At 40.9% G+C, this 23,229-nt stretch overlaps 1 protein-coding gene across 9 annotated transcripts in view; it reads right to left on the reverse strand.

Moving 5' to 3' along the window:
* The window catches only part of ATE1 (arginyltransferase 1), a 158,862-nt gene that overhangs the window by 94,391 nt on the left and 41,242 nt on the right, over positions 1–23,229 (reverse strand). For all 9 annotated transcript variants that reach the window (XR_009252697.1, XR_009252698.1, XM_058697973.1 and 6 more), the window contains one exon: positions 17,727–17,759. Coding sequence is in view for 7 of the 9 variants with exons in the window: in XM_058697973.1 (XP_058553956.1) it covers positions 17,727–17,759 (33 nt within the window). In the remaining 2 variants the exon portion in view is untranslated. The remainder of the gene's footprint in view (positions 1–17,726; positions 17,760–23,229) is intronic.

A 23,229-nucleotide genomic window follows, 5' to 3' on the forward strand; every position in this document is an offset into this window, starting at 1 on the left:
AGTATACTTTATTTGAGAACCAACAGAGGCACAATGACACAGGTATCATGTAAATCAACAGCTCTCAAATTTCTTGGTCTCAAAATCCCTTTAACTTACAAATCTTATTGAAGACCGGGAGATTTTGCTTACTGGAGATAAGGAGTTTAGGAGATATTTATTGCACTAGATGTTAAAACTAGTATTTTTAAAAAGATGTATTTGTTATTCGCTTAAAAATACCAACGAATCCAGTACATGTTAACATTGTTAAAAAAACAACTACTATATTTTCCAAAAAAATTTAGTGAGAAAAACGGCACTGATTTACATTTCTGGAAATCTCTTTGAAGTCCAGCTTGGCAGAGGAGAGTGGAATCTTCTATCCGCTTCTGCATTTGCTGTCATCACGCAGCCTCTGGGAAACATCCCCACAAATTCATAAGAGGATGAGACAATACAGAAGAGAAAAACGCTAATAAAATATAATTTTGACCTCGAGGATCCCTTGCTAAGGCTTCAGGGACCACCAGGGATTGCAGGATGTTTCTGAGAAGCACTCACATAAATGAATTTTTAAAATCTACAGGCAGCGGGGAAAGATATAAGCAGAAAGCAGTAAGCTACCACAGAAAGGGAGGAGGGCTGAGGGACTCGAGTCCAGGATTCTGAATCAAAGTATCTGGATTTGAGCCCTAACTCCACAGTACACTTTCTGGCTATTTAACCTCAGCAAGGCAATAACTACTTTCAAAAGTACCCATTTCTGCAATTGTTTTGAAGTAGGCTCCATGCCCAACGTGTGGCTTGAACTCACAACCCTGAGATCAAGAGTCGTGTGCTCTAGGGCCTGAGCCAGCCAGGCGCCCCGGTGTTTCTGCATTTTAAAAACAGGAATCATACTACTGCTCACCCTCAAAGGGCACTGTGAAAAACAAATGATAACGTAAAAATAAAAGCAGACCGTGAGCAAACTTGGGTCGGTTTTGCTTTTGGTTTTAAGGGGTCTGAATGGCACATCCTCAAAGACTATGTCTATGAAGTTACATCAGTAGCTCATTTAACAGAAGTTACTTAAAACTGATAGCAGTGATCTTTATTTTCCTCATAAATAAGTCAGTGATGTGATTAACAGTATTTCATCATTTATCTTTCTCACGCCTGCAGTTTGCACAGTTCTGCATATGTAAGAGGGGAAGCAAAGCTGTTTTTCAGAAGCTCCTCCATTTCCAGGATTTAGCTGATAACAGGAAAAAATATAATGAAGCCCGCCATTAGCTATAGAAAAGAAAAGAATGTCTTAAACATTGGGGAAGAATGGCAAGGTTTATGGATAAATGAGCTACGCAGTACGATACCGAAGGCTCTACGTAGAAATGACATCAATATTAATAGGCCAATCCAGTCTTCTAGTTAAACTGCTCCCCAAATGGGTATATTTACTCTGATGAAGTACACCTGTCTCCTGACCCACCTGCCTCCACATACTTCAGTTATGCTTAAAACAAACACTATTAAGACTCAAAGGAACAGACAAAGAGGCAGTCATTCGTCAGGCACCAGAGGCAGCATCTGTTGGAGAGACTTAATCACAGGTTCAAAGACAGTAACAGGGAAAGTCTTCACAAGCTTTAGGAGAGCAGAACCTGAGTTGTCCTCGCAAGGCATCCCCGAGGACCTCTCCCAAATCACACCTGTTCACACAAAAATCTATAATTAGACAATATGCGCCCTGAATTTTTTTTAAAACAAGTTTACGGAGGCCCCCACAGGTAATTACCTTAAGCACCTGATTAAAAGTCTGCACTGTTTTAAAATAATTTATTCTTCCAATTGCTTCACCTTTGTGAAGTGTTTCATGAAACACTGCACTGAAGGTCAGATTCCTTTTAAAAATAAACACCCAAAAATGTGCTAAACCACTACGATATCGAAATCTACCTGATTTCTTAAAAAGAAAACCCAAAACTAAATTTGAAAATTTGAGATGATATGGTCTATAAGAAATAAAGAAAATAAATGAAGTTGGAAAATACAAACAGGAACACTCTTGGTTCCTACATATCACACAGCTGCACAAGCAAGTGATTTAAAAACCAAACATAGGGGCGCCTGGGTGGCTCAGTCGGCTGAGCGTCCGACTTCGGCTCAGGTCATGATCTCACGGTCCGTGGGTTCGAGCCCCGCGTCGGGCTCTGAGCTGGCCGCTCAGAGCCTGGAGCCTGTTTCAGATTCTGTGTCTCCCTCTCTCTGTGACCCTCCCCCGTTCATGCTCTGTCTCTCTCTGTCTCAAAAATAAATAAACGTTAAAAAAAAAAAAATTAAAAAAAAAAACAAAAAAACATAACCAGTTCCTAGTCTGTTGGCAATCAATCAGTACACTAAAGATGCCCAACCAATTAAACACTTATATTGATCACCATCTACATTCCAGTTCAAAGACAATTACAGTTAAATGATGCTAATAAAAAAGTGCATATAAAAGTAACTATTTTCTGTTACTCTATTCTTCTTGAGAGAGAGAAAGGGAATTCGAGAAGGGGAGAAGGACAGAGGCTTTCGAAAGGGGGTGGGGAAGGATGGGAGGGGGAGGGAAAGGGAGAGAGAGAGAATATCTCAAGCAGGCTCCACGTTCAGCACAGAGTCCAATGCGGTGTTGGGCCCCACCATGATGAGATCATGACCTGAGCCAAAATCAAGAGTTGGATGCTTCACTGACTGAGCCACCCAAGGGCCCTGTTATTCTGTTTTAAGCAACACTTTCTCTGCTCATAAAGAAAGCCTATGAAAGTTAATTTTACTAAGTAACATAAATGACATAATTCCTATAGCCTTAAGCTGAGGAAGAATTCCTTTGATGTTCCTATTCACACAATTCTCTCGAGTTCTATACAGTACTTCATACTGGGTAATCCTCCAAATGCCTCAATTTCATCAGAATCCCTGAGTTAATAAAGATTATCTAGTCATTAGAAAGAAACAAACTATACCAACTGCTTCAATTTTTGTTGATAATCTCAATAAACAACTAAATAGAATCTAACTTAAAAATTTTAATCAGCTCAGACTGAATTAAGACCATGACAACCTCTGTTCACTTCCAAATTGGGAGAAGGAGCCAAATTAAACAAAACTGTAAAATAAAAGAAGTTAATTACAGTACATTCACATGAGGAACTATTATGTAGTAGTTAAAAACTATTCTTACCGAGAGTTTTTAATAACATTATAAACATTTCTCCAAGTAAAACCGTGACATAAGGTGGCATATATGATCCAAACCACATGAAAAATGTCTTTCTCCATGTATGTACCTACAACCCCCACACAAACTTAAAAAGATGGGAAAAAAACATCGAGGGCTGTCACCACAGGGTTCATGAATGATACTTTTCTTAGTCTTCTCCACTTTCCACATTTTTTAATGAAAATGCACGAATGTACAATCAAGAGCTTTAAAAACCAAGGTTGAAGAACTACTAGTAAGTGTTAAAAAGAAGTGTGGTGGGGGGCGCCCGGGTGGCTCAGTTGGTTGGGCGTCCGACTTCAGCTCAGGTCACGATCTCACGGTCCGTGAGTTCGAGCCCCGCGTCGGGCTCTGGGCTGATGGCTCAGGGCCTGGAGCCTGCTTCCGATTCTGTGTCTCCCTCTCTGTCTCTGCCCCTCCCCCGGCCATGCTCTGTCTCTCTCTGTCTCAAAAATAAATAAACGTTTAAAAAAACATTTTTTTTTTCAAAAAAAAGAAGTGTGGTGGCTGCAATCTGATAAAGGCCAAAGAAATTACCGGGCGTCCTTGAAGCGCAGTTCTGGGCTTGATTTTCTATTGATGGAGTTATTTTACAATCTGTTTGGGGCAGAGGTTAACTTACAGATTTCTGTCCAGTGGAACAGATAACCCAAAAGGTTGCAGTTTAATGCCCTGTAAGCCAGTAATCAGTTGTTTTTATCTAGCCTAGCAATCTCATCTCAATCTCTTATTCAATTAAATTGTGTGTGTGTCTATATATGTGTATCAGCATATTTTCACAAATGCTCCCTGCATCAGTTTTAATATGCTACTGGTTCTTGTGCTAATTAATGAGTCAAGTAAAATATAACATGCGTTCGTGCTCTATCTGCATGAAGATCGTGATTGTACCTTTCTGAAGATTTAGTTTAGCAATTCTGGCAGTCGGCCACCGAGCAGCTCAAGTGAACTCGCTTGGTGGACACAGAAGGGCCCTCAGGGTCTGTGAAGCCTCATCTTTTCTGGGCTCTCAAAGACATTTCCCCGGAGCAACAGAGCTTCAGCTTGGCTGTGTTTCTCTTTTTCTCCCTCTCTACGAAGTTTGTGCTTTTGTTTTCGTTTCTGGTTCTTCTACAACCAGTGAGCATGTCCCCCTTAGTGGCAGTAATATCTGGATTCGGTTTACGGTCTGTTGGATGGATGACGTAGATCTATTCTCTGCTGGATGAGAGGAGACGGAGACTCTGGTTTGTTAGTCCGCGTCTGTGTATTTGTTGAGTTCAATCCTTTAAGGAGAACAACAGCTCCTTGAGATCTGAATCCATGACTTTGTGTCCACTTGTGACCTGTAGCTCAAGTTGCAGAGCTGAAGCTCAGAGATCTACATGTTTGTGAATTTGTGGTTCAAAAAAGTCTTTATTTCTCATTGTAGGTGAAATACTTTCCTCCCTTCAGAGGGTATTAACGAATCACACTACCAGGTCTCCTTATTAGAGGAGCTCTGTTAAATTGATTTACAGGCACGAGTACACATTTACATAAATCAAATATTCTCCAAATTCACAGAAAATAAACTCCTTACAGAAACCGCTAGCTCAGAAACATTTTTAAGATAAATCAAACTGGCTTAATGATTTGGATTTAAGAAAGGAAAATGGAGGCCTTTTCTCAGATTAGTATTAAGTATAATATAGGAATAGATTTTTAAAATAATCCTCAGAGTTTGTTTCCTAATGAAGACGATGGTCTAAACTTCCCAAACTACTCTCTGGTTTGTTCATCAAAAAAGTTAACATCATTCCTACATAATGCTCGTCATTCGAAATTTTAAATTTGTGTTCAACTGAATTAAATTGCAATTCTGACATTTAAAAATATTTCATAATTGTGGTGAAATACACATAACATTTACCATCTTAACCATTTTTTTTTTAATTTTTTTTTCAACTTTTTTTTTTTATTTATTTTTGGGACAGAGAGAGACAGAGCATGAACGGGGGAGGGGCAGAGAGAGAGGGAGACACAGAATCGGAAACAGGCTCCAGGCTCCGAGCCATCAGCCCAGAGCCTGACGCGGGGCTCGAACTCACGGACCACGAGATCGTGACCTGGCTTAAGTCGGACGCTTAACCGACTGCGCCACCCAGGCGCCCCAATCTTAACCATTTTTAATGTACAATTCGGGGGCACCGAGTGTACCTTCACGCTGTCGTGCAACCATCACCACCCACCCACAAAACTTTCTCATCATCCCAAACTGAAACCCCATATCCACTAAACAGTAATACCGCCCCCTTCCCCCCGCCCCCTCCCAGGCCTTGGTAACCTCTGTTCTACACTCTGTCTCTATGAATTTGCCTACTCTAGGTACTTAAGGTAAGTGGAATCACACAGTATTTGCCTTTTTGTGACTGGCTTACTTCACTTCGCATAATATCCTTAAGGTCCATCCATGATGCAGCCTGTGTCAGAATCTACTTTTTTAAGGCTGAATATTATTCCATGTTATGCACATACCACGTTTTGTTTATCTCTTCATCGGTCCAGAGCCACCTGGGTTGCTTCTAACCTTCTGGCTATTGTGAATAATGCCTCTGTAAACAGTGGTTTATAATACCTGAGTCCCTATTTTTAATTTTTTGTGTATATACCTAGAAAACTGCTGGATCATGGGGTAAATCGATTTTCAATTTTGTAAGGAACTGCCTCTGGTTTCCCAGAGAGGCTGCACCATTTTACAAGCCTACCAGCAGTGCACAGGTTTCAATTTCTCCACATCCATGCCAACCTTTGTTGTTTGCTGTATTTTTGATAAGAGCCATCCTAATGGGTGTGAAGGTGGTATCTTATCGTGGTTTTAATTTGTAGCTCCCTAATGATTAGTAATGTTGAGCAAATGACAAACATTTTTATGTGTTAGGTTTTGTGGCGGCTTAAATGGAACTTCTAAGATTCTTATAGAATTTTAAAACGTGGATTAATAGGGGTGCCTGGGTGGCTCAGTCGGTTAAGTGTCTGACTTCAGCTCAGGTCATGGTCTCACAGTTCATGAGCTCAAGTGCCCTGCACCGGGCACTGTGCCGACAGCTCAGAGCCTGGAACCTGCTTCAGATTCTGTGTCTCCCCCTCTCTCTGCTCCTCCCCCACTCATATGCGGTCTCTCTCTCTCTCTCTCTCTCTCTCTCTCTCTCACACACACACACACACACACACACACACACACACACAGACAAATTAATAAAATAAAAAACATTAAAATTTTTTTAATGTGGATTAATATAAATCAACAAATTTGACAGACAACCTTTGGATAACTAAGTAGTTTCTAAGCAAGAATGAACACTACAACACTGAGCATAATATTTATAAACTTGTCCTGCTTGATTTACACATGCTATAGAATGACTGTATCTTCGGATCATGTCATTAAACATGCTCATCTTTGCTACTGTGAGAAGATGTAAGAGGGATGCATAAGAAATTTGTGGTGTTTGTTTTTAGGTACTTTCCCAGTCTGCTCAGATGCTTCTAGATGACAGAGTTCTCAATGACCCACCTCTGAATTTTGAGAACCCAAAGCTATTACTTTATTAAAAGATATAATTCATATGTACAGTTGAGACCATATTGAAGGCAAAAATAAGAAACACATTTGGGTAAGCAAGATAACAGGAAAACACTTGTTTTTATAGAAGAAAGTGAACACAATTGTTCTAAGTGTCAGCTTGCTTCAGAACATAAAGCACAATGAAAGACAAAGCTGGAGGGACTACAAGTTTTAAGTTGAGTAAAATGTGTATTATTTGCCTAATTTCTTTTTTTTTTTTTTTTAACATTTATTTATTTTTGGGACAGAGAGAGACAGAGCATGAACGGGGGAGGGGCAGAGAGAGAGGGAGACACAGAATCGGGAGCAGGCTCCAGGCTCTGAGCCATCAGCCCAGAGCCCGACACGGGGCTCGAACTCACGAACCGCGAGATCGTGACCTGAGCCGAAGTCGGACGCTCAACCGACTGAGCCACCCAGGCGCCCCTATTTGCCTAATTTCTAATATCTGAGTCTGAAAAGCAGCTACAGTTGACCCTCGAACAACATGGGAGTTGGGACACCAACACACCCCCAGCACAGTTGGAAATTCACAAGTAACCTTTGACTCCCCCAAACAACTACTAGGAGCCTACTATTGACAGGAAGTCTGATAATAGAAACAGTCAATTATTTTATGTTACAGGTATTATACTGTATAAGAATACAGTAATAAAGTAATATAATAAAGTAAGCTAGGGAAAATAAGATGTTATTAATAAAACCATAAGAAAAAGAAATACATTTACAGTACTGTAAAAAAAAAAAAAAAGTCTGTGTATTAATGGATCCACACAGTTCAAACCTGTGTTGCTCAAGAGTTAACTGTATAAAATGTGTTAAAATGTTGGCTAAGTTCACTCAGTTTTGAAGGAGCTCTTTATTTGAGATACCCCTACTCTATAAGTGAGAAAGTGAGGCTCAGGGTAATGAAGGGGCTTGTCCAAGGTCACAAGACCCATTTACAGGAATGAGAAGGGCGGAAACCTGGAATTCTCAACCTCAGTTCGGTGTTTTTCTCACTGGCCACTGCTTCTGTGGTGTCCCATGTCAAAACAATCATAATATTTAACATGTTCTAGTCAATGCAATGAATTAAGGTACTTTCAGCAACTTACTAAGCCAAGGATGAATCAAGAAATGTATTTCTCAGTGACATAAATCATAGGAAATGAAATGCTTCAAAGCAAGCAAAAAAGTTTACCCTAACATTTATAACTGAAAACTAGAAGTACTGTAAAGACGAAAATTTGAACTTTACAAAGAGCTTAAATCACGGAGGAATGGTTTATAGCAAATGTGTTTTAGTAAGTGTGACAGGAATAAGAAAGGAATTTATTTTTGCATTTTCATCACAGCATACATAAAAATGAAGATGTTAATCTGTTAATGGTTTTCTTTACTTTGACATTTCCTTATATTTTTAAATCCTAGCTATCCAACAAAAAGACTTCTGGTGAGACACCACAAAAACACTTACAAGGGAAAATAACAGAACTCCAAACTTCACAATTCTACAAATGAGTCCATATTTATTAAACTCTACAACAAACACCTTAGACTCGAGAGTCACGATCTTAACGAAGGGCCCCCCTCCTTCACACCAGTTCAGTTAAGAATCTTGCTTCTCCGGTCTTTCTTACAGAGGGGAAAAGCAGCCCCCAGTGACAACCCAAACCGATATTTTTACTTAGAAGTGAATGACTGCAAACATCAAACAAGACTGACATCCCCGTGGAAACTAATCCACCCCAGGATTTTACATTCAAACATCTTCTGAAGCATTCACGCACACTTAATGGGTAATGAAAATTGTCCAGGCAGATGACCCTAATTTTGAACACAGTTGAAAGATCCTCGGACCAATGATGAAAACCACTACCTGCTAAAGAAGACTGATCTGCCAAAACGATATCTTGAATGGACTTCCGTTTTAAGATGCCTAAACTGATCTAAGTCCCATGCCAGAAAAATCTTCAACAAGGAAATTTATGGCATCTTTCTACTTAATGTCTGGTTTTCTATTCTGGTATGCTTTCTTTTATTCTCAGAATAAATTTTTATATATATATATATATATATATATATATATATATATATATATAAATTTATGTATATATATGTGTGTGTATATATATATATGTATATATATATGTGTATATATATGTATATATATGTATATGTATATATACTTATTTATTTATTTATTTTACTCACAGGAGGTTGGTTTCCCTAAAAAGACTTCCAGATAATATAACTTCACTATAAAATATAAGGTTTCAAATAGCACTGGCTCAACTATCATGTGATGTCCAGAAACAAGATGGAAGCAAGTTCGTCTACTCAACAACAGTTACTGAGTGCCCGAGTGAGCCCAGAGAACACTATTCTGACTGCCACATGAAAGACCTGGTTCAAGCACGATCTACTGAGGCGAACAGAGTGCAAAAAGGAAGGTCTTCAGTTCAACAGATTCTCTGTCAGTGGCCTCACTAGCAGTCCCGCCCCAGCCACAACTGCCCAATAGCCTCCAGACCTGACCAGATGGGAGAGTAATCACATGATGATCCCAGTGCACTCTGGGATCTGGCTCCAGAATTCTCGCTGGTGCTTCTGCCCGACACCACTCAACCTGATTCCACAGTATGTGGGACTCAGCCTGAAAATGACATGACTCTTTCCCAAGCCACAGAACTAGGAAAAAAACAGCACTTATATCTCACTTTTGCCCAGTGGATCAAGCCACGGCCTAGCTTTTGTTTTCTGATTGTTCAGTACCAAGAGCAGCCTGATGACCGTTCTCCAAGATCTAGCCCCCGTTCAGACACCTCTGTCTGCCCTGGTCCCGGCCCTTGAAACACAACTGGTGCTCCCAGACACCCTACCAGACAGCAGGTGAAAGCTTCCCCCAGGTCACCAGCTCAACCCTCTCCCTAGCCCTCTCTCCACAGATCTCCAGGTCAAGCCAGCTCTCTGGATATCTCAGCATCCCCCTTATTCGGTAAAATTGTTTGCACTCCCTCCCTCCCCAAGTTGAGAGGCTCAACGTTCTCCACCTCACCCTCCACGACCACCTCTATGAGGTCCCTCCAATGCCAGAGGACCCAGTTTGGGGAAGAACCATCCTCTCTTCCGAGCTCTGGCCGCTGGAGAGATCCTGCCATCTACCAGAGCCACCCCAGCAGTGATACTTGATTTGCTGACAGACTGCAGAGATGGTTACGTTCTCTTGGTCCTTTTTTTTCTCGACGGCAAAACGAATGCTCCCAGCCAGTGACTCAGGGGGCAGATCCCCACCCCTGCTACGTGCAGCTTGCAATCGGTGCATATCCACACACCTAACTGGACACAATGCCCCAGTTTACCACAGAGTTCCAAGTGAGAAGGAAAAGAGCTCTCAACTTCAAAAAAAAAAAAGCTTGGAGAAAGGGGTCGGGGGGTGTCTGGGTGGCCAAGTTGGTTAAGGGTCTGACTTCGGCTCAGGTCACACTCTCACGGTTAGTTGAGTTCAAGCCCCCTGCTGGGCTCTGTGCTGACAGTTCAGAGCCTGGAGTCTGCTTCGGATTCTCTCTCTCTCTCTCTCTCTCTCTCTCTCTCTCTCTCTCTGGCCCTCCCCCACTCATACTCTGTATAAGACAGTCTTATAAGCTATCAAAAAATACTAATGGCTAACATTTAAATTGAGAGTATTAACTACATAGTTAATATTTAAATATTAATTAAAACATATCTATTTCAATATAGAATACCAGCTTGCTGAATACTGCAAGTGTGCACCCGTCTACACCACAACTAGGGACATGGCAAAGATGCAAGATGTCAAGCTGAATCAGATCTTTTCTACACGTTAGAAAACTAAAGGATGAAGAAATGATATATGCCTTTTCTCCCCAGTTTTATTTACACACGACCAAATTCACCCATTTTAAGTGTAGAATTCGGTGATTTTTTTTTAATTTTGTGAATTTTAATATTCATTTATTTTTGGAAGACAGAGAGACAGAGTGCACGCAGGGGAGGGGCAAAGACAGAGGGAGGCACAGAATCTGAAGCAGGCTCCGAGCTGTCAGCACAGAGCTCAACACAGGGCTCAAACCCATGAAGCACGGGATCATGACCTGGGCCGAAGTTGGACGCTCTGACTGAGCCACCCAGGTGCACCTGCATTCTGTGATTTTTAGCAAATTTATAGAATTGTGGAACCATCACCACAGTGAAATTTGGGACCATCTCTATCACCCCCCCCCCAAAATTCCTGTGAGACCCATTTGCAGCCAGTCCTCCAGTCCTACCTCTAATCCCATCGATCTGCTTTCTGATTCTCTGAATTTCCCTTTTGTGGGTGATTCATTTAAACGAAAACACACAATATGCAGCCTCCTGTGTCTGGCTTCTTTCACCGAGCATAATGTTTTTAAGGTTCAACCATGTCGTAGCCTGGATCAGAATTTGTGCCTGTTTATTGCTGAACAGTATTCCACTGGACGCATGGACATTTAGCCATTCGCCATTTGATGGACATTGGGAATTATTTCCAGGTTTGGCCATTATGAATAATGCTACTGTGAACTTTCACATCCAAGTCTTTGTTTGGAATGTATACTTTCCTTCTGCTTGGGTATATTCCTGTATTTTGGGGTCATATAGTATCCCTATCTTTAATATTTTGAGGAAATGTGAAACCACAGCTATAGCATTTTAACAATCATGCCACAATGTATACAGTTGCCAATTTCTCCACATCTTGCTGACACCTGTTACTGTCTTCTGATTATCGCCATTCTAGTGGGTTTGTGGTGGTATCTCATTGTGCTTTTAATCTGCCTTTCCCTAATGGATGGTGAGCATCTTTTCATATGCTTATTTTTTCAAATGTTTATTTATTTTGAGAGAGAGTAAGAGTGAGTGGGGTAGGGGGAGAGAATCCCAAGCAGGCTCCACACTGTCAGCACAGACCTGATGTGGTACTCAATCCCACAAACAGTGAGATCATGACCTAAGCCAAAAATAAGAGTTGGATGCTTAACCAACTGAGCCATCCACGTGCCCCTATTTTTTTTTAACTACACTGTTTACCTTATTATGAGTTCTTTCTGTTACTGAATCTAAGTTAATTCCATTTAATTTTTTTTAATCTTTTTTTTTAAATGTTTATTTTTGAGAGTGAGAGACAGCACGAGTGGGGGAGTGGCAGAGAGAGTGGGAGTCACTGAATCGGAAGCAGGCTCCAGGCTCTGAGTGCTCAACATAGAGCCCGAGGCAGGGCTCAAACTCACAAACTGTGAGATCATGACCTGAGCTGAAGTCGGACGCTGGTGGTGACTGAGCCACCCAGCGCCCCTAATGTTTATTTATTTTTGAGAAGGGGGGGGGGGAGGACGAGAGAGAGAGAGAGAGAGAGAGAGAACGAGCACGAGTGCAGGAAGCAGCAGAGTGAGGATAACACAGATTCCGAAGCAGGCTCCAGGCTCTGAGCTGTCAGCACAGAGCCCGATGCAGGGCCTGAACCCACGAACCATGAGATCATGACCTGAGCCAAAGTCAGACGCTTCATCAACTGAGCCACCTAGGTGCCCCAATTCCATTTTGACCAGAGATTATTTCAATCCTTTTCAATTACTAAAATTTGTATAATGGCACAAATTTGTATAATGGTATGGATTATAATCCATAATATATAATGGTCTCATCTTAGTGAATGTTCCCTGTGTATCTGAAAAAATATGTAGTTTGTAATTCCTGGGTATAGTGTTCAATAGAACTTAATACCTACATATGACCCCTAGCTACATACACGCTTCGGACAGTGCAGATACAGAACATGTCCATATAGCAGAGTTATGGTTCAGATCGTTTCTATTTAGTGTCATCAACAGGGCTGGATTTAAGTGGACAAATTGCTATTTGTTTTCTGTTCATCTCACTTATTCTTTGTTCACCTTTCCTTCTTTTTCTGCCTTTCATGAGACTGAAAACATGTTCTCATGGCAATGATCTCCACTATCGGCTTATCAACTGTATCTCCTTGTTTTTAAGGCTGCTCTAAGGCAGCAGTCTTCGACAAGGAGCCAATTTACCCCTCTGGGACATGTGGCAAAGTCTGGAGACATTCTGTTTCAACTCAGGGGGAGGGTGCTAATGTCACCTACCAGGTAGAAGCCAGAGATGTCGGTGAGAAAGACCCGATGCCCAAGACAGCGCCCACAAAAAAGATTTAACCGATCCCAAGTGCCAATAGTGCCAAGCTTGAGAAACTTGCTCTTGGGTTTACAAAATACATCTCGAACTTATCACTGTCTTCCTTCAAATGTTGTATCACTTCAGGTAGTATAAGAATCTTACGGCATTACCACGGGGGGGGGGGCAGGATGGGTGAAACAGGTGATGGGGATTAAGGAGCGTACTTGTCATGATGAGCACCGAGTGATGTCTGGAACTGTCAAATCACTATATTGCACACCTGAAACTAATACAACACTGTACGTTAACTAATTGGGATTAAAAACTTTTTAAAAAAGGATATTATGGCAGTATTCCATTTTCTCCTTTCTACTTTGTTACTGTTGCCACAAACCAACAGCTGTGACGTTGAGCTCAGCCAATCTACCTCTCTGGGCCCAATTTTTCTTAGAACGAAATTGGGAACATCTATGCCACAGACACCCTGTGAGAATTAAAACAACAGAAGCCAAGAGCTTAGCTTGGTACCCGTCCGCTACAGGTGCTGACATTTCGCTAAGTTATTACGATACCTATTGAATGAAGACTTTAACTGATTTGAAATCAAGGAACAGAAGGACATACCTGAACAGAAACCTAAGCAACCTACATGCACACAGGGTGAAGCGTCGGACAAACACCTCTCCTACAGCTCTCCGCCTCCAAAGGGCCAACGAGACTGCACCCTACCGGACTGGCTGGCCAACTCTGATTCGGAAGAGAATTTCAAGAATCTTTTAGCCTCTGATATATAATCCCTTTTATTTACCTACATTTAATTGAAGACATCTGTAGGTGGTGCCACACAAAACGTAATTCAGACTCAGAAATGTCAATAAAAACGTCTGTGAGGGAGAGGTCCGATGTAAACCTAGCAGGGGAGCGCACATCAGCAGCCACAGAGCCACATGAAATTAGAAATATAATGGAAATATGTTGCCTGACTTGACGAGGTGATAAAAGCTCTTTTCCCATAAAGCTTAATGAGCTCTATTAGTTTTCAGCTTACAGGAATGTAAAAGGGTCAGCCCCACAGAGGGAAGTAACTGACTCCCCACACATGGCTCCATTCAAATGACAGCAGATCAAATTACTGATGTAATTACTATAACCTGACAATTTCGTTAGATTCATGTGGCAGTTAACTGTTTAGGACTTACAACAAAGGGACATGGTTCATTCACAGTTCTGTGGACAGAGTGAAGTTTAAAGTCTCCTTCGTTTTCAACTGCAAGTCTCATGTATTTTACAATCTCCACCAGAATTATTTTTCTTTTGATCAAATTTACGGAAGGTGTTTGGGTATTTACCACATGTGTAATTTTCCTTCTTCAGCTAAAACATAAGCCCAATGGCAAAATTAAACATTTAGGACTCCTAACACTCTCCAACTTTGGCTTGCTTTGGCTCTCAGGCTCTGCGTAGTGGCAAAGGGAACAGAATCCTGAGCTCAGTGCTGTTGGAAATCTGGGGGTAGCAGCCACTAACTCTGCCCACAGGCAGCCGCCCCGTGAAACTCCAGGCTAGCAAAATTTCAACAGAAAGCTCTCCAAGTATTTCCCAAATACTTCAAGAAAAGTAAAGCACATTGGTCATCTCTAATTTTGATTTTTTTTTTCCCCTTTCCCATGTCCATAAGCTCAGTACAAAAACAGATATTTAACCAAGTAAAACACAACTCTAGATTATTAAGCGGAAAAAGCAGATCAGTCAGAAGATGACAAAAACTATCACTAAAATTTCATCGTATCTTCCCTTGTTTTTCACCAAAAATTAAAGTTTCCGTACATAGGGATTCCCAATATTTAGCCAGATGTGATTTTAAAAAATATTTGTTCGGTGCAACTCTAGGTGTATGGTTGGAAAACTCTAAGCCCTATCCCTGAGAGCATCCAAAGATGGAAAAGACAAAGATCCTGATCTTCAACGGCTACAATCTTGCCAGGAAGACCGTTTACCATACTGAAACACGAATATTAGGCCTCGTGTGTGTTTAGCTGACTCCTGCCAAGTTATGGATAAAAAGCCTGCTGCTTGCGGCCTCAGCCCCGCCTGGCTTATTCATTCATTCGTTCATCCATCCACTCAACAAATATTTATCCACTGCCTCCGATGTACTACTTACTATACTTAGAAACACAAGGAAGCAAGAAAAACAGGGTCCTCTTTCATCGGGCTTGCGTTTGAGAGAAGTCTGTAAGTGAAATCTATTCAGAAGTCTCTTTGCCACTGTTTAGTGATATTGCCCCAACGCAGTGGACATCAAGCCCCAGCCTCCTTATTCACTCCGTGTCCGAATCAGTCAGACCATTCTTCCTGGTTACTCCTCAGAAGCTCTTGCTGAAATCAAGAGTCCAGCCTTAAACCTCATCGGCATTCTCCTCACCTGAGCTCCTGCAATTTCCTCACCTGCCTTCCCCCCCCCCCCCCAAGACTAGACCCTGTTTGCACATCAATCAGAGACTTCCCTGATGTACTTCCCAAACGCTGACTATAAGAGCCACCGCTAAAAACCTACCAAGGTATCTCTTCTCCCCACTGTGGCTCCCTCACGGAAAAGAAACGGGTAAAACAATGTAACATGTTGTGTATCTCCTTCCTAACTAATTTCTGTATGCTTAAATTATTTTTCAATTGAGATCTGCATTATAATTTTGCACCCTACCTCTATCTCAACATAGCAAAAGTATCTTACGTTGTTTTGTTCATCAATATGTACTCACCAACACGTATATGCAGGATGCCCATCTTAATGGCTGTAGAATGTTCTATCAATAATATGGCTGGCTGTACCATTATTTACTTGACCTTCTCCTAATGCTCCTCATTTACACTGTTTATAAATTTTTCACCATAATGCTATAATAAACATTTATGCCAGTTTTGTCCCCAACTTTATTTCTCTGGCAGTGATTCTTAGACAAGAATTATTCAAGCACACAACTGCAAGGTATGAATTTATAGGTCTTAACATAGATGCCTAAACCCATTTCTGTAAATGGTAAAGTTTAAAAACATCCCATCTCCCCAGGCATTCATTAAAAAAAAAAAAGATACCTTGATAGGTAAAAAACCATGTATCACTATTGTTTTAAACTACATTTGTTTGATTACTTACAAGGTTAAACTTTTAAAACATTTATTACCATTTGTATTTCACATAAACTATCTCATAAAATCCAACCAAAAATTATGCAAAAAAATAGTACATTTATATTAAGTATAATAACCTTTTTATCACACTTTCCCCAAACTGCCTTTTAACTATACCTGTTTTCATGAAGAAAATTAAGGATTTTTAACAGAAGCAAATCTTATTTTTCTATCCTTTCCTTTGTGATACTTCTCATTCTGCTATGCTTTAAAAATGCTTCATCAACTAAAGAGGAGATTATATAATTTATACTGTCGTCAAGTTTCTTACAGTTTGGCTTTTTAATTTTTGCATTAAATTTTACTTAAAATTCTATGTGACAGGCATTGTGCTCAGTGTTTCCCATACGCTATTTCATTTCATTTTAATAACCATGAAGTCTTACCATTTCCACTTTTAGATTAACCAAAAAATGCAATGACTTACTCATGGGCCAACCAAGCCTCCATTACTCCCAAGTAAGAGAAGGGAAAGGCAGAAACAGAGTCTTACTGTGTGGGCTGCAGTACAGCCCAAGAGGAAAATACAAAATATTACTAAGGTTTGAGTAGCACTTTCAAAACCGCTGCCATGTCCACTGCTTCACTGGTGAAGGAGGAATTATCATTTGCATTCAAAGATAAGGAAAGCCAGGTTCAGGGAAGTTGCGATCTGCCCAGTGTGGCTAGTGAGGGAAGGCAGGCTCTGAAATCAAGCTTTGGTTCTGAGTGCAAGCATCTCTCCACACTCTCCTCTGCCTTCTCTTTCCTCCTCCTTCCTCAAAGCCTCACCCAACTTCTACAAGTTATCCTACAAGTTATCCGGATAACCGGTTTTCTGCGTCAACTCACAGGACAGCTGCTGCCCTGAATACCTTTATCTCACAATGTTACCACTGCAGTCTCCTCTCTACACTGCAGAACCTTGATGATGGCTGAATGTGAAAGTGGGTGAAGCAATGAGAGAGGGAGGGGAGGGGCACGAAGGGGAGGGAGGGGAGGGAGAGGGGAGAGAGGGAGGGAGGAGGGAAAGGGAGAAGGAGGGAGAAGGAGGGAGAGGGGAGAGGAGGGAGGAGGGAAAGGGAGTCAGAGGGGGAGGGGAGGGAGGAGGGAAAGGGAGACAGAGGGAGAGAACATGCCTGTGTTTAAGAGAAGCTCAGTAAGTCCTTTGCTCTTCCCTTATCAATTTGGGGGTTTGAAATAGCGCTCTTAAACCAACAGAAACTTCCCTGACAACGCCCCCTCCACCCATGACCCCTCTAGCTCTCTTTTAACGCCAGCACAGTTAAGACAGAGTAAGGCTAGTGTCACTTACTAAGGAAGCAGATACAATAAGGCTTTTTACAATGAAAGACTGATTTCAGTTTGCTTAAAGAAAGAAAATGTACTTAAAAAGAAGCAACGACCTGTTATAAAGGTGAATAGTTCTGTAACTTACTGGAATTCATCTCATTCATCAACATTCATATGTGTGAAAACAAAATGATCACCTCTAAACTATCAAATAAATGCCTAACAAAACATGCCAATAGTGACGTGTCCAATTAGCGATTCTAGTATGAAGGTCAGTGAATAAACGCTTACCTCCAAAGGTGAGCTGCAAAGGAATCTTGTGAACTGCAGAGCCACATTTGAACCGAATCCGTTTCATCCAATAAATGGGCAGCAAAAGACAACAAAAAAGGAAAAATTATTATTACATGTTTTTTTCAGTAACAGCATCTAAAGTAAACCTTAAAGTCTCTAAAATTAATGGTTTTAATACATTGTGTAACTCATCCACAGGTAGAAAAAAGTTCAATCTACCCATAGCTGGTACTGAACTACCTGAATTAAAGTAAACATTTTTAAAAACCCGTACAGAAACCAAATTAAAGCACAACAAATTAGTCCTAAAAGCTTTCATTTTTTAAAGTTTCATCTTACAACCCTTCCAAGGGAGGGATGAGCAACCTTCCTGATGATGAATGCCACTGGCAAAATTAAGTCAAGGCTGAGAGAAGGAAAAGACAGACACTAAAGGGGAACCAAGAAAAAAACTAACAAGTCAAGACCAGGAGAGGAGGCTGGGTGAGCAAGAGGGAAAGAAAGGGAGTCACCCCCACCCGGGGGCCTGGCTGCCGTGATACCCCCTCCTGTCTTCCCTTCTCTTGTGCAGCCCACGAGCACCGTTGGTCTCTCTGCTGTCGCTTTCTTTGACACAGGGAGGCTTACGGAATTTCAGCTCAAATGTGAAACATGCTAAGCGTTATACACTTGCTGGTTCTCAGCATTTAAAGAAAAAAACAAAAATCTTGGAGGGGCAGCGGGGAGCCACGGACAGACCACAAAGCAAGCTGCTGGTCAGCTCAGAAATGAGGACTGTCACACAACTTCATACATATTCATGATGGTAATTCATAATGTTTTTTAGATATTATTTATAAAATCAACATTTCAAATCCTCTGAGAGTTACTTGAGAGTTACTGTAATAATAAAATGCCCAAGTAGTATAAACTCTTGATCTTTCTAAATGCAAAATAACCACAATAAAATGCAATAGCAGGCCCGTTTCCAAGCACTCTTGAACTTCCTCTCCACAACAAAGCTAGCTAGTACGCACAGGGAATACAGATAATTTGATTCTCCTTTAGAGATACACACTGAAATATTTCTCAGTGAAATTACATGATGTCTGGGATTTCCTTCAAAATCACTGGGGGTCGGAGGAAACTATTGTAGGGAAGTGTACAGATAAAACAAGACCACAAGACCGGCCATTATACTAAACCGGCAAGGACCGGAAATGAATATATGCAGATTCCTTATACGACTCCTACTTTGTGAATATTTCCATTTTTCTATAATAAAGTTTAAAAAAGTACTATCAGACACTTCCTCCCCGCAAAACTAAAGCAACTACATTTGTAAAATGCTAGCAACGCACACCAAAGCCATGTAATTAACTAGTATCATCCAGGCCCTAGGTGACAGGGTGTACTTAAGTATTTTCTTAATTTAAATATCAATATGCAATTAGATATTAACTGTTAAGAGAACTTTCTACTGAGGGTTGATGGGTGGGAGGGAGGGGAGGGTGGGTGATGGGTATTGACTGAGGAGGGCACCTTTTGGGATGAGCACTGGGTGTTGTATGCAAACCAATTTGACAATAAACTTCATATATTGAAAAAAAGATAAAAAAAATAAAAAAATTAAAATTAAAATTAAAAAAAAGAGAACTTTCTGAAAGTGCAAGATATACCACAACTTTATTTTTTCTGAGTAAGCTCTATGCCCAACGTGGGGTCTGAACTCATGACCCCGAGATCAAAGTCACAAACTCTACCACTGAGCCACCCGGGTGCTCCTAAGATATACCAAAATTCTAAGTTTTCATAATGCTGGTAGGAAACAAATTAATTCTTTTGAAATCTGAAGTGCAACCTTGTGGTCTCAGATTCTTTTCACAGTCGCCCAACAAAAGACAAGCCCTCCTACCCTTCCTCCTAGGAGTCAAAAGTGGTAACTGAAAGGCCAGCTAGTTGCAACAGTGGAGAAAAATGAGGTTCGGCGAATGTGTATTTCAGAATGAGAAATGTGCTATCTCACAGTGTCTGTGCTTTTTCTCCACCATGTGCCTGCTAACTACAGTTACACGTTAAACTTGAGAACTTAGGAGTGGTTCTGTTTCAGAAGCAAGTGATGTATCAGTTGGGATGGAGGTTACTTTAAATAACAATAAACAGAAGCACATAAATTACTCTCCAAGAAAACCAAGGTCTCCTTGCCGTTCCAATAACTTACATACATCTTTGTCACAGGTGTATATAATACTCCTGTCACATCTTTTTCAAAACAGACCTAAAATTTCTCACCCTGTTGGAAGCTGCCAAAACATGAAGTACTAATAAGCAAAAGTTCTGAATTCCCAAAGGAGTAAAAACAGAATAAGAAATCACAAGGCGCACACTCTCCTATTCAAAGGACATGAGAAAGGTCCAAAAATGCTGCTTCTTGATTAGTGCACCAGAAAACCCACTGCCAGAGCCCTTCATTTAATTAGTAAATTCTTGGGGCGCCTGGGTGGCGCAGTCGGTTAAGCGTCCGACTTCAGCCAGGTCACGATCTCGCGGTCCGTGAGTTCGAGCCCCGCGTCAGGCTCTGGGCCGATGGCTCAGAGCCTGGAGCCTGTTTCCGATTCTGTGTCTCCCTCTCTCTCTGCCCCTCCCCCGTTCATGCTCTGTCTCTCTCTGTCCCAAAAATAAATAAAAAACGTTGAAAAAAAAATTAAAAAAAAAAAAATTAGTAAATTCTTTCATTGTGAAATTACACATGACATTCAAGACAAATGGTAATACTCTGAAAAAGAACTATAAAAAGAGCAAATATAACTGCAAAATCTGTTTCGTACATACACTGTACCTGACAACAGAAACAGACACATGTTATCTAGAAACAGAGGCCTTCTAACAAATCCCATCACAGCGTCTGATCAGTATGAAAATGGCTCAGTGCTACCACTTTTCTAACACGGTTATGACTAATGTAGCTATTTTAAAAATATTATGTTATGGGCACAGTTAGCTAGTAAGTTTAAGGAAAGATCCTATTTTAGACATTTAGGCAAAATGTGGAGAAAATAAAGAATTTACTATGTTTATAAAATATCTGACTTTACAGACAGGAACGTACTTCATCATTCTAGAAACAACTGGAGGTAAATATAGCCATAGTCTTTGTCTTTCTATGTGTCTATTTTAAAGACCACTTCTAAGAAATGTTGATTTAATATAGCTGGAAACAGAACAATCAGCCTGATATTTGGCTTTTCAAACGCAGACAGGTAAGATTTCCCATAACAACATTAATAACATTATTACTTGGGACTCACTTGCTAAAATTCACAAAAATTTTAATTGTCAGTGATTCTGTCTACTCTCGCATTTTTTTTAAAAATAAGGATTATGTTCTGTATTTAGCATCCATACATAAAGAGCCTCGGTACTATTTCAAAAATCTCTCAGGCCTCTAAAAAAGGGAAAAGGATAGACCCAGAACGGTTCTCATGTTCCACAGCTACTTACTGACCTTGCTTCTCTTCCAAGTGTTCTCACCACTTCCAGCCACATCGGTAGCTGTGTGGTAACACATCATTCCTTCCAGAGAAGCACTTAATGCCTACCAAAATTTTCTCAACAGTTTTCCAAGCACACAAAATTGTAGTTTAACTTCCTGTCAGTTATGATTAGCAAGTTCTTTCTTTTCCCAAGCCTTGCTGTTAACCCTGCCAGTTATGCTGGTGGAAAGGGTGGGGGCAGCAGGGTAGGAAACCAAGGGAGCGAAGAACGTCCACTACCGGTTTTGTCAAAATATTCCTGTACGACGATAATCATCTATTGATCTTCGTAACATAAAACATTCAACACATAAGAATTTAAGCTACTATATTCCTCAAATGCCTTTCCTGTTTCATCAGGAACCATGTTAAATTCCTATATTTTAACAAAAAAGGAACACTAGACAGCAATTTTTACAAGATAAGCCAGTTTTTTTTCTAAACTGAAGAGCATCAGTGAGTTCTACCTATTTGTCAAAGTAGAATTGCTTTGCTTATAACTACTTGCTTATAACTACTCATGTAGAGTACTCATACAAAGTACTACTCTGTCTCTCTCTCTCTCTCTCTCTCTCTCTCTCCCCTTCAAAAATAAATAAACATTAAAACAAACAAACAAAAAAAAAAGGTCCAACTCTTGATTTGGGTTCAGGCCCTGATCTCAAGGTCACAGGGTCGAGTCCCAGGTCGGGTCTCCTTGCTGACAGCTTGCAGCCTGCTTGGGATTCTCTCTCTCCTGCTCCCTGCCCCTCCCCGACTTGTGCTCACTTTCTCTCTCTCAAAATAAACTTAAAAAAAGAAAAAAAATACATTCACAAGTAACATAAATGAGGAGGACATCCCATGCTCTGTTCTCCAGCCTCACCAGTGTCCCTGCCCCCGTGTGAGCATGTCCCGCCTCTCCTGTGGACTGAAACATACCGCCTGACAAAATACACAGGTGCAGGCTCTTTATCCAGGCGTCTGCCAAGGAGCCCCTCCCCTCAGAGCCTCTTCCCCATCGCCTTAGGTAACTGTCACCATCACCAACTCTATCCCTCCCCTCTTCTTCATTAACTGTCAGCACATAGTACCCTGACACCATACTTTTTATCTTTCTCACTAGCGTATAATCTGAGGGTAAGAAATTTTCTGTCTTGTTCACTATGTTGCATCCCTAGAGTCTAAAATAATGCCTGGCACAAAGTAGGGACTCAATATTTGCTGCTTAAATGACTACACGCATTCATTCTTCCATGACTTAATTCATAAACGAATAAATGAATATTCACGTTCTTTCCTTTCTCCCCTATGTTTCTTCATGGCCTCTGGCTACTTTGTAGAATTGGATCACATCTGGTCAAGGTGAGACGCCATAACCAGAGAGAAGCAGTCACCAGTAACCAAGCACTGCTATCACTGAAGAAACCACCTGTGCCCTTCTCATTTGATCTTCTCAGGGGGGCCAGTGTCCTCCAGGAACACCTTTAATTTCCTGCAGGGAAACTTCCAGTAAGATTTTTTCTTTTTTTAAGTTTATTTTTAGAGAGACACAGTGCAAGCAGGGGAGGGGCAGAGGGAGAGAGAGAATCCCAAGCAGTCTCCCTGCCCAGCACAGAGCCCAACATGGGGCTCAATCCCATGACCCTGGGATCATGACCTGACCCAAAATCAAGAGCTGGACGCTTAACCGACTGAGCCCCTCCAGTAAGTATCTTTGAGGAACAACCACTCAAGAGACTGAAGGCAAAACCAGGGATCATTTTAAATGCCACTAAGTTGGGTGAAAGAATTCAAATTGCCCTTGAAAAACTGGGTGTCTTCCAAATATCTGGGTAAGAATTAGGGATAAGCAGAAAATACAAAACCTAGGAATAAAAATCAGCAGGAAACAATAATCAAAACAAAATTTATTTTAAAAGTCCTCTGATTAGGGTTGCCTAGGTGGCTCAGTTGGTTAAATGTCTGTCCGGCTCTTGGTATCGGCTCAGGTCATGATCTCACAGTTC

This window comes from Neofelis nebulosa, chromosome 13 (genome assembly GCF_028018385.1).
Source record: "Neofelis nebulosa isolate mNeoNeb1 chromosome 13, mNeoNeb1.pri, whole genome shotgun sequence".
Lineage (NCBI taxonomy): Eukaryota > Metazoa > Chordata > Mammalia > Carnivora > Felidae > Neofelis > Neofelis nebulosa.